Source organism: Brettanomyces nanus, chromosome 4 (assembly GCF_011074865.1).
Source record: "Brettanomyces nanus chromosome 4, complete sequence".
NCBI classification, from domain to species: Eukaryota; Fungi; Ascomycota; class Pichiomycetes; order Pichiales; family Pichiaceae; genus Brettanomyces; species Brettanomyces nanus.
The window spans coordinates 3181808-3197711 of NC_052377.1; the positions used below are offsets into that span (position 1 = coordinate 3181808).

The window sequence follows — 15904 nt, forward strand, 5'->3', positions numbered from 1 at the left end:
TTTTTTTGGATTTCTCCCCCTTTTTTTATGCATTGTTTTGCTGATCCGCTATAGAAATATACCTAAATTCTTTTTGATGCTCCGAATAGTCAACTTGCCCTTTTCCTGTAACTAATGAGGGGACCGCCTATTCTGGATAGGGTCAAGATGACTCTTGACTCAGTGGGTACAATTTCGATTCTTGCTGAGGATGTTCTCTGCGGGAATTACTCTGAGATACATAAGCCCTCTATATTTTCTAGGGCTCTTGTATGGAAACTGCTAGCGATGAGATTGAACAAGATCAACAAACAAGAAGGTCACGAAGAAATGGAGTTGAATTTGAGTAACTTAGCCAAACTAAGAAGAGATTATGATATTTTGGCTGCTGAATTCGATGTCCCCTGGCACGAATTGAGCCAACAGAGTGAGTACTATCAAGCACTCACCGCTATAGATGATGGCTTTGATATATCCGATGACTTGAGCAAAAAGCAGAAAATTTCCAGAATGAGAGTCATCCATGATCCTCTTTCCACTAGGAATACTGAAAACAGAATAGCGTCTCAGGAGACTGATCTACAAATGTTGGAGGCTATTATTGCCGACGTTGATAGATTGTTCCCGGAATTCCCTCGATACTTCATCCAGAATTTGCGCAACCGACAGCAACTTACCAAGGTCTTGTTTCTCTGGTGCAAGCTCAATGCCGTGTCTTATTTTCAAGGTTTACATGAGATATGTGGACTAATCTATGTTGTCTTCTATTCAGATTGCATTCCACGTTCTTCTTCCAAGGCTTCTAAGTTACACACTAATAGATTGGACAAGCAGATATTGTCCCTAATGGATCTGCAATTCTTGTCCCATGACACGTTTAGTGTCTTCAATATTATGATGAAGCCCATCATGGCCAAATATTATTCTGAGAGTGCTCTACTTCAGGAAACCATTATGTTTGACTTGAAGTTGCACCAATCTGACAAGTTTCTTTATCATCTCTTCAAAAATAAATTCCGGTTGGATAGCCGGATTTGGTTGATGAGATATTTCCGGTTACTACTTATCAGAGAGATTGGTCTGGTACAGTCTGTGCGTCTTTGGGATAGATTAATTGCATTCAGCTTTCTTGAGGATCCTTTCAAAGCAGATTTAGATATCACTCTGCTTCTTCCTTACATTGTTCTTATTATGCTCTCTATTATCAAGAAGAGGCTCATCATCTCCGATTATGGTGATGCACTATATTTATTGTTGCATTATCCTGTGAAGAATGATGCGTGTATTCATCCTTCTGTTATATGCAAGGACTCTATTATACTGATTAATAATGACGATAGTGAAGATGAAGACGATAAAGCACCACAGTATGTTACCAATGATTGTGACTTCACTTACATAGAACAGAATCATCAACGACAAAGACTCAGCGAATCGTCAAGATCATCTGATCATTCGGGTTCAGATGCAGATTCAGATGAGAACGTTCAGCTTCATATTAATAAGATTACTCGTGATGCTGTCTTGCTTTATCGAATGAACGATTCTGAGTTAGAGGCGGATGGCGGCAAACTTCTTGAAGCTTATTCTGCTATGCATAATCAAGAAGATAAGAAAGGGCGGATTTCTACTGGTGCTAAACTGTCTTCCTCGCCTTTCATCGAGGAAATGTTGAAAAGGACTAGCTCTTGGAGTCATCCTGGTCGTAAGAATGTCAAAATTTTATCCACGGACTTCGAGAGAATGACCATCCAACCCGAGGAAATGCAGCCGAAGACCAATAACAGAGACTTCGATAGAACCAGATTGGAGATGAGACTTCAAAAGAAGGTGAAAGATGCCCTGAAGAAGTAGTGATTTCTACTAAATATACTCTTTACTAAATGAATGCAACATAAAGCACAATCTGGTATGCATAAATTAAACAAGTTTGACACTTACGCCGAAGCCTTCTTCAACTTCTCTACCTGCTCGTTGAGGCTCTTTTCACTCTGTTCAATCCAGTTCAAACTCTCCAAATGGTTGTTCAACAACCTGAGAACATCTTCGAGTAACGTTTCCTCGTGTGGATTATTGGTATTAGATCTGAGAAGCGATCTGTTAAAACTGTCATTAACCTCATTGACTTCAGATATCAACGAAGAGAAATTGGCCCCTAATGAGTCCAACTTCATTTCCAAGATCTCGGCGAGCTTGTACGACTTCTCTCTCACTTGATCATTTGTCAACACAATATCGTTTCCGCCATTTCCAACGGCACCACTCACAGTTGTATTAGATAAAGAGCCGCTTGCTGCAGTGACTGCAGTGTTCACAACAGACCCTATTGTGGCAGTAGCGCCAGTAGCACCAGTAGCAGTGCTACTAGAAGCCCCACTGTTACTCTGTATACTGACTAGTAGGGTCTCAGATTGCTTCTCGTACCCGCTGAGTAGAGAATCCAACTCCTCCTGTTGCTTTTCAATGTATGAAAGGGTTTGGTCAATTTTGTTTTGCTTCTCTTCGCACTGCAGAGAATCAGCATACAATTTGGTAATTTTCTCAGATGATGTTACCATCACTTCATCCCAGGACTTGATTTTATCACCATATGACTCAAAAATCTTAGATGCAGAAGATAACTGATTTGTCCATTTGTTGATCAAATCTTCCAGATTCTTGTTCACAATAGAGATCTGTTTGGGCTTGAAGTCCTCCACCTTCACTGGAATTTTCACACTAGTTGCGCCACCAGTCGGTCCTTGCTCCTGAGTTTTCTTGTCTTCCTGCTTGGCCCCAAACGAAAATCCTGGATTTTTTTCAACTTTATTTGCACCAGTCGCTGTATTTGTAGAAGAAGAAGCAGTATTAGGGCTTCCACTTGTAATTGTAGAAGCTTTATTTCCGAAGGAAAAGGTGGTCTTTTCATTTCCCTTCTTTTCTTCAGTTTTGGAGGCACCAAAGGAAAATGTAGGCTTGGCGGGTTGGGTGTCGTTCTTCTTCGTAGCAGATCCAGATCCACTCAGCGAAAAGCTTGGTTTACTGGCATCTTTATTAGTACCAAACGAAAAAGTTGAGCTGCCAGTGTTGGTGGCTTCTCCAAGTGCACTGCCACTGCTTAAAGTATTGGTAGCTGCAGTAGGCTTGAGCTTGTTTCCAAATGAAAACGATGGCATTGACGTCTTAGGAGTCTGCGAACCCGGAATGTTCTGCTGCTGTAAATTTGGCTTTCCGTCGAAAGAAAACTTGGGTTTAGAGCTGGCTGCACTGCTCGTTTGAGTTGCATTTGCCGTGTTTTGGTTGTTATCCTTACTGCCGAAATTGAACGATGGCATAGGAGCAGCTTGTTTGGTGTTTGTCTGAGTGACAGGCGAAGAGGCAGTGTTGCTTGCATTGCCGCCGAAGCTAACCAAAGGATTGTTTGGCTTTGCACCCGCAGATGTATTTCCAAAAGAGAATGTGCCAGCAGAGTTATTTTTGCCTGCACCATTGGCACTATTATTCAAAGAAAATGGCTGCTGCTTGGCTCCCGAATTGGCAGGAGCTCCAAACATCGGGGTAGCCTTATTGGCATTGCCAAAACTGAAGCCGCCATTCGTGCTCTTATTCATACTATTGTTATTGTTCATACCAAAAAGGCCACCAGAAGGATTGCTATTGTTGCTGTTACCTCCAAAATTAAAGGCAGGTTTTGCGCTGTTGTTGTTGCCAAACATGGAGCCTCCTGTGTTACTTGAAATCGGATTTGTCTTGATGTTGTTATTGGCATTGGCATTGGAGTTGGTGTTAAAATTGGGGGAATTGTTATTGGCGTTGCCAAAACCAGTGTTACCAGTGTTACCAGTGTTACCAGTGTTACCAGTGTTACCAGTGTTGCCAGTGTTGCCAGAGTTGCCAGTGTTAGTTGAGCCAAAGCTGAAACCAGTGTTACCCTGACTCTGTGATCCCTGGTTTCTCTGATTACCCTGGTTTGTGCTGTTAAAGTTCTGCATTGAGCAATAATAATCAAAGTATTTGGTTAGTTGAAAGAAGAAGTATTTGTCTTCTTGATCAAGATACTTTTTCACCACTGTCCAAAAGCGAGCCAGAAAATTTTTGGGCTTCTCCAAATTCGGCACTAAATGAGGATTCGGACAGCAGCTCTCGTAATTTCTGTATCTGTGCTTACTATTATCAAATATACCAGCAACCTTCTCAGAAATATGGGAAAAAAATACAGCCTCCTTTGTCTGATCGTTTATCTGGGAGCTGCATTTTTGAGGAATGTGGTCTCAGACTGAACACTTGCCATAAGTCCTTAAAAGCGATGAGTTACGTAGAATATATCCAACTACAAGATTGGGATTATGTGAAATCGACATAGAAGACAAATCACATTTGGCATTATTGGGCTTAGAAACGTGGCGAAAACGTTTACGCTATCCTAACTCTTTGCTATCTTCGTTATTCTTATTTACCTCTAGATCCTTTATTCGTACTTTTATCTGATAATCAACTCTCTCTCTCGTAATGCAAGGATGAATTACACTGGATATTTATTACTTTGTGATTTCCATACCACCTAACTGAAAAGTTATATACACTTTCTAATGCCTCAATAAAAAATACCATTCCGAAAATAAGTGACCCGAGTTAGGAGTTACCTCGAATCCGGTCACTTAAGAAGACAGAGATGATAAAATAGGCGGGATATTCCTTAGGATGATACTAATCCTTATGATGTATGCTTCTAATCCATGATCTTGTAATGAGGTTTCTTGTCTCTCTTTCTGTCTCCTTTCTATCTCTTGTATTTCTTGCTTATCAAGGATAACAAAGTTGTCCTATCCAAGGACCACGCAAAGTTTTTGATCGCCCACCCCTGCTCGCTCTTATTTCATTAAAACTTCTAAGTTTCCTAATCGGCTAATATAACATTCATGTGACTATAATGTATTCCACCACTTACAAAAGTGTAAGCGTACCTGTTCTTCTCTCTTTCTTATGATTTGTTCTTATTAATATGTGCTCATAAAAGTATCATTAAATCAGGTCACCTAGAAAAGTCAATATGTCAGTTTGTCCGAGTGGTTAAGGAGAAAGACTAGAAATCTTTTGGGCTCTGCCCGCACAGGTTCAAATCCTGTAGCTGACGGTTATTTTTTGTTTGCCTGCCTTACTATTCTTCTCTTGGAAGGAGATTCTGCTATATAACCAGATCACTTCAAACGTCACGGATTCACCAAATCATTATTCTGCTTGAAGGTATTCACCCTGCAGTAACTGCTTCTCAAGAATTTCCGCCTAACTGTAATCTGTGGGCTGATATAACTCGAAAAAGAAGGTTCATTCTCCTTTAGAGTTATATACACTTCATTATTCTTTTGAGCAGTCAGTTTACATGAAAAGACGCTTCAGCAACAGTTTGAATTCTTTCAATCAGGATGAAGTTCCCTCCTTTTATAAGTTGCCTACTTTGATCAATCGGTCTTACAGAGAAATGCGTGAATTGAACAGCATTGATAACGAACAGATGGTGAGCAACGAAGACTTTATTTCTCTGGTTAGGGAGGCCTGCGAGGGGAGTTCAAGTCATCTTGGAGACAGGAAGGACGAGCTGCCTCCTCCTGACAATGACAATTGCACTGACCGTTCAATTTCCCCAGATAAATGTGCTAGAGTGAAAAGAAGAGCGTTTTCCACCAACGAAGCATCAAACTTTGACAAAGAGGAAGGCCGAAGGATCGAAAGGTTACGCCATTATGAATTTCCCCGTCAAACTACTTCTTCCAGGCTTGGAAGCCATAGCTTTGAAGGTATCGAGGATGAATACATACCAGATTTTCATGCCTTCAATTTGAAGCGTTACGCATCCAATGAGAATCTACTGGACACAGAGTCTGCAAGGCCATCTCCAAATATATATGCTCCAATATCAACAAGGGAATTGTCGTTAAGTCCCAGTCTTATTTTATCGCCGCTTGCTCCTTCATCAGCTGCAAGTTCAAGCTCAATAACCAACGAGAAACTAATCTTAAGAGGTCTGCATTCGAATGTCAAACCTATTGATATTTCCCCCAAACGGTCGAAACTGGGAAAGGATGGTTTCGGGAGATTTAATGCTGGTGAACAATTCTCCCACTCTGGGAGATCTCCGGAACGTGAAGGAGATCGATCTCTTCTAGCTAGTCTACCGAAGAACTTCTCCTCTCTTTCATTTAGTGAGAGAAAGAAGTTTTTAAGCGAACTTCTTCCGGAGTCATTAAAGGATAACGACGAATACAAGAGCCATTTGACGAGATTGCTAAGGAAAAATTCACTTCCAAGATCCAGAGCATCATCCAATGCGATCGACTTCCTTAATTCATTCTCATTAGAAGGAGACACATCCGTGTCTGGAGTAAGTGGACCTGCAGAGAATGTGAATGAATGTGGTTCCATAGTAATGAATAAGTGGAAGCTAGGAAATACTTTTAACCGAGGAGCCTTTGGAATCATTCGAGATTGCCAAAATATCGAGGACCAATCCGATAATAGAGCCATGAAGGTGATCGAAGTGTATGATTCTGTAGAATTCGAGCAGAGGTTCAAGACGGAGATTCTGATGTGGTCCTTAATGCAGCACGAGAACATTCTTCTTCTCCAAGACTTTCTAATGACCAATAATTGGTTTTTTTTGCTTATGCCTAAAGTATTAGGAGGATCTTTATTCGACATCGTGAAAATGTGGGAAGCCTATAGGATCCCGTTAAATGATAGATTCCACAAGATCAAGAATTTTCTGAGAGGTCTCTGTAAAGCCCTTCAGTATATGCACTCCATAGGAGCTTATCATGGTGATATTAAACTGGAAAACTGTCTTGTGGACTCACAAAACAACGACAGACTTCTTCTTTGCGATTTTGGTATGGCTAACTTTTTCACTAAAGAGGGAAATGCGCAGACTGGAGTTCCTGAGCTAACGAAAAGACTTGTCAAGCTTGAACCTTTTGCTGGCCGCAGCACCTCCGATTCCGAACTTCATCATCGACTTCCAGATGAACGAATAGGCTCACTACCATATGCAGCACCCGAATTGATTCAACCGTCACCTCAGAACTTGAGCAGTTTCAGTGATATGTGGGCATTCGGCATTATGGTATACACTATGGTGACTCTTAAGTTACCGTTCTGCCACAGATTCGAGCCCAGAGTAAAAATGCAGATTATCTATTGCGATTATGATGGTCAGGCCTTCGAGAAAGAAGTAGAATCTCTTAGAGGCAACAATTACACCGTTCAGATCATGGAGAATCTACTTTATGGATGTTTGGAGAAAGACATCAACAAGAGACTTGATGCTACAGCAGCGCTTGCTTTGATCGATCAATTATAACTACTTTTTATTGTAACATTATTATGATATCATGAACATTTTAAGACATAGTAGATACCGTTTCGAACAAAGAAACGTGTGAATTTGTATTGTCGACGCCGGTAACTTTCTTCCGGTAAGCTTCAAGTGACCGATCAAGAATTTGCTCCAACTCCTTTTCAGTCAATTTATTATCCTTAATATCTTTGGTTTTAACCTTTCTAGAACTCAAAAACTTCTTCAAACCAATCAACAACTCATCATTGGATGAAGTCGAAGTTTTCTTAATGGTTAAAGCGGAACTTGAAGGATTCTGCAAAAGAGTATGGAAATCTCCGAGCTGAATAACTAACCTTTCTAATCTTCTTTTAGAATCAGCCTTAGCTAACAAGAATTCTTCAATGGTATGCGCACAAACTAGTCTATACACCACAACAGGCCTGGTTTGTCCTATTCTATGGACTCTGTCCATAGCTTGCAAATCCACTTGAGGATTCCAATCAGAATCAAATATGATGACCGTATCAGCAGCAGCCAAATTTATACCGAGACCACCAGCTCTGGTAGAAAGCAAGAAGACATCGATCATACTTTTAGAACCGTTGAAAGAATCAATTTGCGATTCCCTATCCTCCTGACGGGTCGATCCATCAATACGACTGGAATCTATATGCAAAAATTCAGTAAGGTATTCTTGAATGATGTCCAACATGTTACTGAATTGCGAAAAGATGAGTAGTTTATGGCCATGCTTAATTAGTCGAGGGACCAACTGGCTCAAAATCTGTAATTTGCAAGAGTTAGCAACCAATTCTTCCGAGAGTTTGGTTTCATCATTCCAAGGAAAGAAGAAAAGATAGGGAGAATCACAAACCAAACGAAGTTGCATCATGACATTTTGCAACTTCTTGGCTGCAACTTGCTTACGGACAAAATTCCAGGACTCTTCCAAAGCCTTTTCCCTTTTAGGAAAATCTTCATGAAGCTGAGAATCGACATACTCATCCAAGTGCACACTGGAAACGCCCGAGCGTAGTCCATTAACATCCAGATAATCCCTGAAGCTTTCTTTATAGAGAATACCAGACAAATTCCTGGATAGAACAGCCTTGTAGAACCTCTCCTGCTTGGCTGAAAGCTTGGAATAAATAATGTACTCGCGCTTTGGAGGAAGACCTCTGATAACGTCCTTCTTCAATCGTCTCAACAAGAATGGCTTCAAAATTGTGTGCAAGTTCTTTACTAAAGTCTTCTGAATTTCCAAGCTAATAATTTGATTGAAGTTTTCAGACGTTTCTCCTCCGGTTTCGTCCTTCAAGTTCTCAAATGCCGTGAAGTCGAACCACTGCTGGAACATCTCAATGTCGTGGAAAATCTCTGGAAGAATGAAGTTGAGCAAGGACCAAAGCTCATCTAAATTATTTTGCAACGGAGTGCCCGTAAGCAACAATCTGTTGGAGGTTCGAAGTCTTTTTAGTTGACGGATTAATAGACAGTTTGCATTTTTCAACCGGTGACCTTCATCGACAATCAAGTACTTCCATTCCCTATTCGCTAAGTATTTGAAATCCCTTATACTAATTTCATAGGAGGTTACTACAACGCTTACGCTTCTAAAATTCCGTCTAAGCTTTGCTCTTTTATCTTTAGCACCAACATAAGCCACTACTTTAAAATCGGGTGCGAACCTATGAAACTCTTGAATCCAATTAGAGACAGTACTCAAGGGACAGCAAATAAGAAACGGACCCGTAATTTTCTGTTCATAGAGAAAACAGAGCATCGCAATACTCTGTAGCGTCTTCCCTAATCCCATTTCATCGGCTAGGATCCCGTTTAATCCATTCTGATATAGCGTAATTAACCACTCCATACCGGTAATTTGATAGTCTTTCATTCGACAGCCTGTTACCATTTTAGGCTGCCCAATGGGATGTGATGAATTCGTTTCAGCCGTTGCAGCAGCTAACACGCTCTCCTTCTTCTTTACGATCTGCTTGTTTGGCAAAGAACTACCAAACATATCAGTAATTTTGAGCTGCCTCATCTTCCCGACTGATGTTTTCCGTTTCTTTTGGGCCGGTAATGGATGGGAATCCACCTTTTGGGTGTCTAAATGTTCGTCCTTAGGTTCGGATACCCCCAAACTACTTTCCAATAGAGTGTCAGCTATAATACTACTGAAAAGTTGGGATCTCTTCACCAACTCATCCAATTTCTTCAACCTTCGGCTATTGGAAAGACCTTTGAAATCTTGCAATTCCCTTTGTAAAGCTTCATTACCGGCATTATCACTCTGATATTGCTCTTTAAGCAGCTTCATAATCCTTTGTTCCTCCTCATTGTCCGCATTATCATCCAGAGGAACCTCCCCAGTATTTTTGTTGAAGGTAACGGGCGAGGAATCTGAGGGATCGTCCGAAGATGCGATCATTACGTATATTCGAGTGTACTGAGAGGAAATGGTACGCGTTAAGATTCTTTAGTTTTTCTACGCGTTTTTAGAGGGAAGGAGGGAGGGAGAGGTGGATATCGCAGTTTGGTCATTGAAGCTTGGCCATTAGATATTGGTCATTAAAGCTTGATCATAAGATTTTGGTCATTAAAGTTTAGTCATTAGATATTGGTCATTAGATCTGGTCATTATATATTGGATATTAGATATTGGATATTGGATACTAAACAATTACCGTTAATCCCTCTACTTCGCGGTGTCCGGCAGACACAGATCGATTTACAAAAAAGCTAAATGCTATCGAGATCCTCCTATCTGGCACAAAATACAGTATCCAGAGGAAGTCACACTCGAGGCCCCATCAGAAAACGGATTCGACCAATGGATAAGGCCAAGTTGAAGAGGAGAACTAAGAAAATAAAAAAGAAACGCCAATCAAACTCCTATCTTGACATTTAAGCGGGAATGAAAAGGTTAACAATCAAATTCTTCAAGGAAGGAGAGATGTGTGGGATGGCACCGATAGCAATCTATCAACTACAATACTCCTCCCAAAAAGAACGTTATCTATAGCTGCAAGATCTGGCAAAAGGCCAAGTCGATGTAGATCGCCATATTTGATTAGATATATTGCAATAGAGCCAGAGTCGAAAATTGCCGTGCGAAAAATAAAGAAATTACAGGGGAAACAATGCAAAGTGCAGAGAGTTGACTGGTCTTCCTTCCTGTCACCTATGAAAGCCTCTAGCTTCCCGTTTGGGTGAAAAATTCGACTTTCCGCGGAGGAGTCGAGTTTTATTTGTCTTACCGCGTATTGCACGGAGAACACCAAGAACTTTATACTGAAATTGATCCACGCCAAAAGGAGTTAGCAGAGACCTGTAAAAATTCACTGTTTCAGAATCAAAGCCTTATACAGCGTCGGTCCTTCTGGCTGTGCTCCATCCAAATCTATTTGTTATCTCTTCGCTATCCGTCTCATTGCAAAGCTTCGGCATTGGAAGCCTCGCTATCGAGGGCTTCATGAAAAAAAAGAAAAGGCGGCAAAGAAAATTTTTTAACTCTTTTACTCGCCATTTATTTTGTCTTTCTTTCTTTTTTCCCCGGTAATTTCTCAGTGAGCCCACAGTGTCATTTCTTTATCGCGTAATTCTGTACTTGGCATATCTACAGAGGTGAAGTGGTGTATATATAGACTGGTACCATCGCAAGTAGTAAGTGCGAGTATATAGCTAAGGATTTTTTGAACTTTTCTCTCTTGTTTTCTTTTTCTCCTTCTTGTCGTTTTCTTTATCCAACTACTCTATCACAATATGTCATTGGAAGGATCTCAAGGTTCCGACCTTGAAAAGAAGGCCTTCAAGGAGATGACTTCGGTCTCCGACGAAGCTATCGTTGTGGAAAATGCTCAACCAGTGAAGCAGAATAAGATGACCAGCTTCTACCAGAACTTGATGGATATGTTCCATGGTGAGACTCGTGGTATTGAACGTATTCCTGAGGAAGAAAAGACTCAGACATCCATTTACTCTGCAGCTACTATGTGGCTTTCTGCCAATATGGTTATCGCTACCTTCTCTTTAGGTGCCTTGTCTTATTCTGTCTTTGACTTGGACTTTGGTACTGCTGTGCTAGTGATCATTTTCTTCAATGTTCTAGGGTCTCTACCTGTGGCTTTCTTCTCCATATTCGGCGCTCGTTTTGGTTTGAGACAGATGATACTTTCACGTTTCCTTATTGGTAACGTTGGTATGCGTATCTTTGCTTTTATCAACTGTGTTGCTTGTGTTGGTTGGGGTGCCGTTAATATCATGTCTTCTGCACAGTTACTTCATATTGTCAACAATGGTGCTCTACCTCCTTGGGCTGGATGCTTAATTTTGGTGATTCTTACCATTCTGGTGACATTCTTCGGTTATAATGTGATTCATGCTTATGAGAAGTACTCCTGGATTCCTAATGCCGTTTGTTTCATTGCCATTATTGCCCGGTTGGCTATGGCTAATGTTTTCAAGGCTGGTGTCCAGGATGCTGCTGGAAATTGGTCCACCTGGGGATCTGGCACAACCTTTGCTGGTAATCTCCTTTCCTTTGGTGGTTCCGTGTTTGGTTTTGCTGCCGGATGGACCACTTATGCTGCCGATTATACCACATATATGCGCTCTGATACTCCCTCCTATAAGATATTTTTCGGTGTTCTTTCGGGCTTATGTTTGCCATTAATCTTCACCATGGTTCTTGGGGCTGCTGCTATCACCGGTATAAAGACAAACACTACTTATGCCAACTTGTACGATAATTACTCAGTTGGTGGTTTGGTCTATGCCATTTTGGTTCAGGACTCACTACATGGATTTGGCCAATTTCTCTGTGTTTTATTGGCTCTTTCCACCGTGTGCAACAATATTCCAAACATGTACTCTATTGCCTTAGGTGCCCAGGCCTTTTATGGTCCTTTCGCCAAGGTGCCCAGGGTGGTGTGGACTATTATTGGTAATGGCCTTACTTTGGCCATCTGTATCCCAGCCTACTATGATTTCGCCGATGTCGTGGATAATTTCATGAACTTGATTGGTTACTACTTGGCTATATATGATGCTATCTCTCTCTCTGAGCATTTCATTTTCAGAAAGGGATTTTCCGGTTACAGAATTGAAGATTACGACAATTTGAAGAAGGTCAACCCAGGCTATGCCGGTACCTTTGCCATCTGTTGTGGCGCAGCTGGTGTTGTTGTTGGTATGAATCAAACTTGGTACCAGGGTGTTCTTGCTGTCAAGATTGGTGATTACGGTGGAGATATTGGTTTCGAGTTGGCTGCTGGTTTTTCCTTTATCGGTTACATGATTACCAGACCAATCGAGAGAAAGTATTACGGTCGTTAGGTGTTTTCTTTTGTAATTAACTCTTGCTTTTAATGTTAAATTGTTGTGCTCAATCTTTTCAGTAGAGAGTAGTTGAGCTCGAAAAAAAATACTACTGGAGCACCACGGGAAGGACCACGGGAGCACAACAGGAGCGCCACGGGGAGCGCCACGGGAGCACACAGTGGTTTTCATAGAGTCTCCAGTTAGGCCAAATCCTCCTCCACCTTTAACCTTTTGCTCTTCTCTTTATCCACGTTCATCATGTCCGAACAAGGTCTTTTTCTCAAGATTCCTTCCAGAAACTCGAATAATTATCCGAAGGTAGATTTCAAGTCCATAAGAAACAAAAGTGGCGACAATCCACAGCAACAACTCACGCTATCGCCTCAGACCATTTTCTCTCAGCAACGCTCTCAGAAGCACACGATGCATCACGTGAATTTCAATTCGAGAGTGCAGTTTCAGAAACAGCAACAACTTTCTTTGTCGACTCGTGTTGATGACAACTCCACGTTGTATGAACTTGTCGATGATCTATGCAAAGTGGTAGACCAGAATGAGCAGTTAAAAGACAAAATATGGGATCAAGTTGATACAATTTCGAGCACATTAGGAGAATCCCGTGGGAAGGAGACTGATACGGGCGACGACAACAACGATCTGAATCAAATGCCAAGCGCTTTTAAGTACAAAGAACAATACGAGACCCTTCAGAAATTGGGTTTGACGGATCAACCATCCTCTCATAAGAGCAAGAATTTGATCTATCAGAGTTTGAAAAGTCTTGTTCGGAAACCGGTGACGGTAAATAAAAAGAAGGAAGACCAATTGGAACGAGAAGTTGAACAATTGAAGATGCTTTTAGGGGATAGACTGGACTATAACGGTCAGTTGCTGAATACAATCGACGAATATGAGAATCAACTCATAGAAATTATGGATACGATGGCTCGACGTCATACCGATGTAAATACGGAGCAGTTGAAAGTTATGGAAGGGTTTAAAGAAGAACTCATCAAATTGAAAGAGGAAATGTATGGAAAGTATAAGGATTACACGAAAATCGAAGAGCAGGGCATAATGCTTTATGACTGCGTTGATAAGATAGCCGACTACTTGAAGACGATAGATCTAACTTCGAAATGATACAATTATTCGCTCTTGCAAACAAACCAATCGCACTTATATGCTGTCTTCTTCGCTCCAAACATTTGAGATACGTCTCCATAATTCTCCTTCTCCTCTAAGTCATCCTCCCATGTCATCACCAGTCCTCCACTTCTTTTCATGGCATCCTTAGAGGTCTGCCACGAATATCTCACATTCTGGTCCCATCCAAACAATGGATCCACCTCGGAATTGAGCCATTTAGTGGTTCGTGGATCAGAAGGATATCCTGACCCCCAACTACCTTCCAGTTCTCGTTGCTTAGCAGAATGGAGAAGACTGTAATCCCTAGTCACTTTGGCCACGATAGAGGCAGCTGAAACTATGGGAAACAAAGAATCGGCTTTCTTCGTCACAGTGACCTTCAAATTGGGAAATCTATTCTGCAATTTCTTTTGGTATGTGATAGGAGGTCCTACCGTATCAATGTAGATCTCTTGCACTTTCACTCCTCTCCTTAATATGCTGTCTATCAATTCCATCGTGACATCATGTGCCTGAATGTTCAAATTATAGGTGGATTGCCTTGGCCGAAGCATTCCAGCACTTATATCACGCGCTGTGATACTGGTGGTGGCCCAACCTAAACAATTGAAAAGTGATTCCTCAACTCCACAGATTCCCTGCATTAACTGGCCTCTCTTCTGTTCTGTGAGTTTTTTGGAGTCGTCAAATCCAAACTCTTTCAATAGATGTGCATCTTTCTTTCTTATATAAGCTGTTCCATACACCATTGGTCCAAGAACGGGTCCTCTTCCTGCTTCATCTACACCCAATATGATAATGTCTTCAGGGTCATCCTGAGATTTTTCAATGGACGTGGGAATTTCCGAAAAATGGGTTCGAGTTGTAGTTGGGATTGGAAGTACTACCGAAGGTGGTAAGAAATCGGCCAACATAACAGTGATCAAGTAGCACCGGAGAAACAGTGATCGATTGGATCTATATGTCCTATCGCGTTACGCGTTCAGTGATTTATTTTCAGCTGAAGAAATTCGCGTGTTATTTTACTATGGTCTTAGTCGCTACTCTCACTCGGGATTGAAGAGACTAATGGATTCGATCCATGAGGCAGCACCACAATTTTCCAATGCCATCACGCAAGTCGAGTATGCTTAAATATTTCTTTCTCTTTTGGCTATATTAAAATTACATGCATTAATCTATGCGGAAGCCAACCATACTCATTCCTGAATGTTGGTGAGCGGCTCCTCTTCCTGCTCAATTTCCACTTCGATTCTTGGTCTTCTTCTCTTGGCAGCAGAACCAGCGGATTTGGTTCTCTTTTTACTCGAACCTTCGTCATCGCTAGACTCTTCTTCATCGTCGTCGTCTTCTCCTTCTTCGCTCGATGATCCTTCTAACCACTTCTCAAGATCTTCCATTTCAACCATCCTATCGTCTTCCTCATCATCACCTTCGACATACTCCACACGTCCCACGTCTTCATCATCTTCCTCGGCTTCACTTTCTAGCTCCAACTCATCCTCTTCTTCTTCTTCTTGGTCGCCATCCTGCTCATTATTAGTCTCCATCTTACCTAAGATCTTTCTCCACACCGCCTCGTCAACATTTAGAGGCTTATCTCCATAAGCGCCGGATTTAAGTCTGTCCATCAACTCTTTCTCAATGGCTCTTTCAATACGTGCGGCAGCCAAGGCCTTTCTCTCTCTGGCTCTTTCTCTATTTTTCACCTTATGCTTCACTCCAACATAGTGTCTTTCCTGCTCTGTCAATGCCATTCTTCTCTCAGTAATCTTAACTTGTATCAATCTGGTCAAGCGCTGCTTACATTTATGGATCATAAACTTGTTCCAGTATAATAAGTTATCATCGATCTGCTTTAATGCGGTCTTGTAATTCTTGCTAAGTTTGAGTCTCTCCCAGAGATGATTTGGAGTATGCGCTCTCTCCGCTGTCTTCATATAGAGGTATAATGTTCCATCGATGTTCTTTACCGTCGCATATCTAGCATTAGCTAATGGACATGATTGTCGATTGCAAAGTCCTGTCACATTATATTCATTTCTGCAAAAGTTCTGCCTCTTATCAGTCTTTATCTTAAACGAACAAAACTGATTATTGATGATTTCCCAAATAACTTCATCAGACATCGTTGAATTG

General features: G+C 41.3%; 7 protein-coding genes and 1 non-coding gene across 8 annotated transcripts; 4 read left to right on the plus strand and 4 right to left on the minus strand.

Moving 5' to 3' along the window:
• Positions 1-114: 114 nt before the first annotated feature.
• On the plus strand, positions 115-1833 carry FOA43_004769 (uncharacterized protein; the record flags this gene model as incomplete). The annotated part of the gene is made up of 1 exon (XM_038924994.1): positions 115-1833. One exon carries the CDS (start codon positions 115-117, stop codon positions 1831-1833), a length of 1719 nt encoding a protein of 572 aa, XP_038780922.1.
• An 83-nt stretch (positions 1834-1916) lies between these two features.
• On the minus strand, positions 1917-3950 carry FOA43_004770 (uncharacterized protein; the record flags this gene model as incomplete). The annotated part of the gene is made up of 1 exon (XM_038924995.1): positions 1917-3950. The coding sequence occupies one exon, from the start codon at positions 3948-3950 to the stop codon at positions 1917-1919; it is 2034 nt and encodes a 677-aa protein (XP_038780923.1).
• A 1060-nt stretch (positions 3951-5010) lies between these two features.
• On the plus strand, positions 5011-5092 carry FOA43_004771. The gene has a single exon. It is a non-coding gene; the product is annotated as a tRNA-Ser (tRNA).
• A 246-nt stretch (positions 5093-5338) lies between these two features.
• On the plus strand, positions 5339-7312 carry FOA43_004772 (uncharacterized protein; the record flags this gene model as incomplete). Its single annotated transcript, XM_038924996.1, has 1 exon — positions 5339-7312. The coding sequence occupies one exon, from the start codon at positions 5339-5341 to the stop codon at positions 7310-7312; it is 1974 nt and encodes a 657-aa protein (XP_038780924.1).
• A 40-nt stretch (positions 7313-7352) lies between these two features.
• FOA43_004773 (uncharacterized protein) lies at positions 7353-9725 on the minus strand (the record flags this gene model as incomplete). The annotated part of the gene is made up of 1 exon (XM_038924997.1): positions 7353-9725. One exon carries the CDS (start codon positions 9723-9725, stop codon positions 7353-7355), a length of 2373 nt encoding a protein of 790 aa, XP_038780925.1.
• Positions 9726-13039: 3314 nt separating this feature from the next.
• FOA43_004774 (uncharacterized protein) lies at positions 13040-13759 on the plus strand (the record flags this gene model as incomplete). The annotated part of the gene is made up of 2 exons (XM_038924998.1): positions 13040-13048; positions 13079-13759. The coding sequence occupies 2 exons, from the start codon at positions 13040-13042 to the stop codon at positions 13757-13759; spliced, it is 690 nt and encodes a 229-aa protein (XP_038780926.1).
• A 5-nt stretch (positions 13760-13764) lies between these two features.
• FOA43_004775 (uncharacterized protein) lies at positions 13765-14679 on the minus strand (the record flags this gene model as incomplete). The annotated part of the gene is made up of 1 exon (XM_038924999.1): positions 13765-14679. One exon carries the CDS (start codon positions 14677-14679, stop codon positions 13765-13767), a length of 915 nt encoding a protein of 304 aa, XP_038780927.1.
• Positions 14680-14964: 285 nt separating this feature from the next.
• FOA43_004776 (uncharacterized protein) lies at positions 14965-15887 on the minus strand (the record flags this gene model as incomplete). Its single annotated transcript, XM_038925000.1, has 2 exons — positions 14965-15748; positions 15883-15887. 2 exons carry the CDS (start codon positions 15885-15887, stop codon positions 14965-14967), a joined length of 789 nt encoding a protein of 262 aa, XP_038780928.1.
• Positions 15888-15904: the final 17 nt, after the last annotated feature.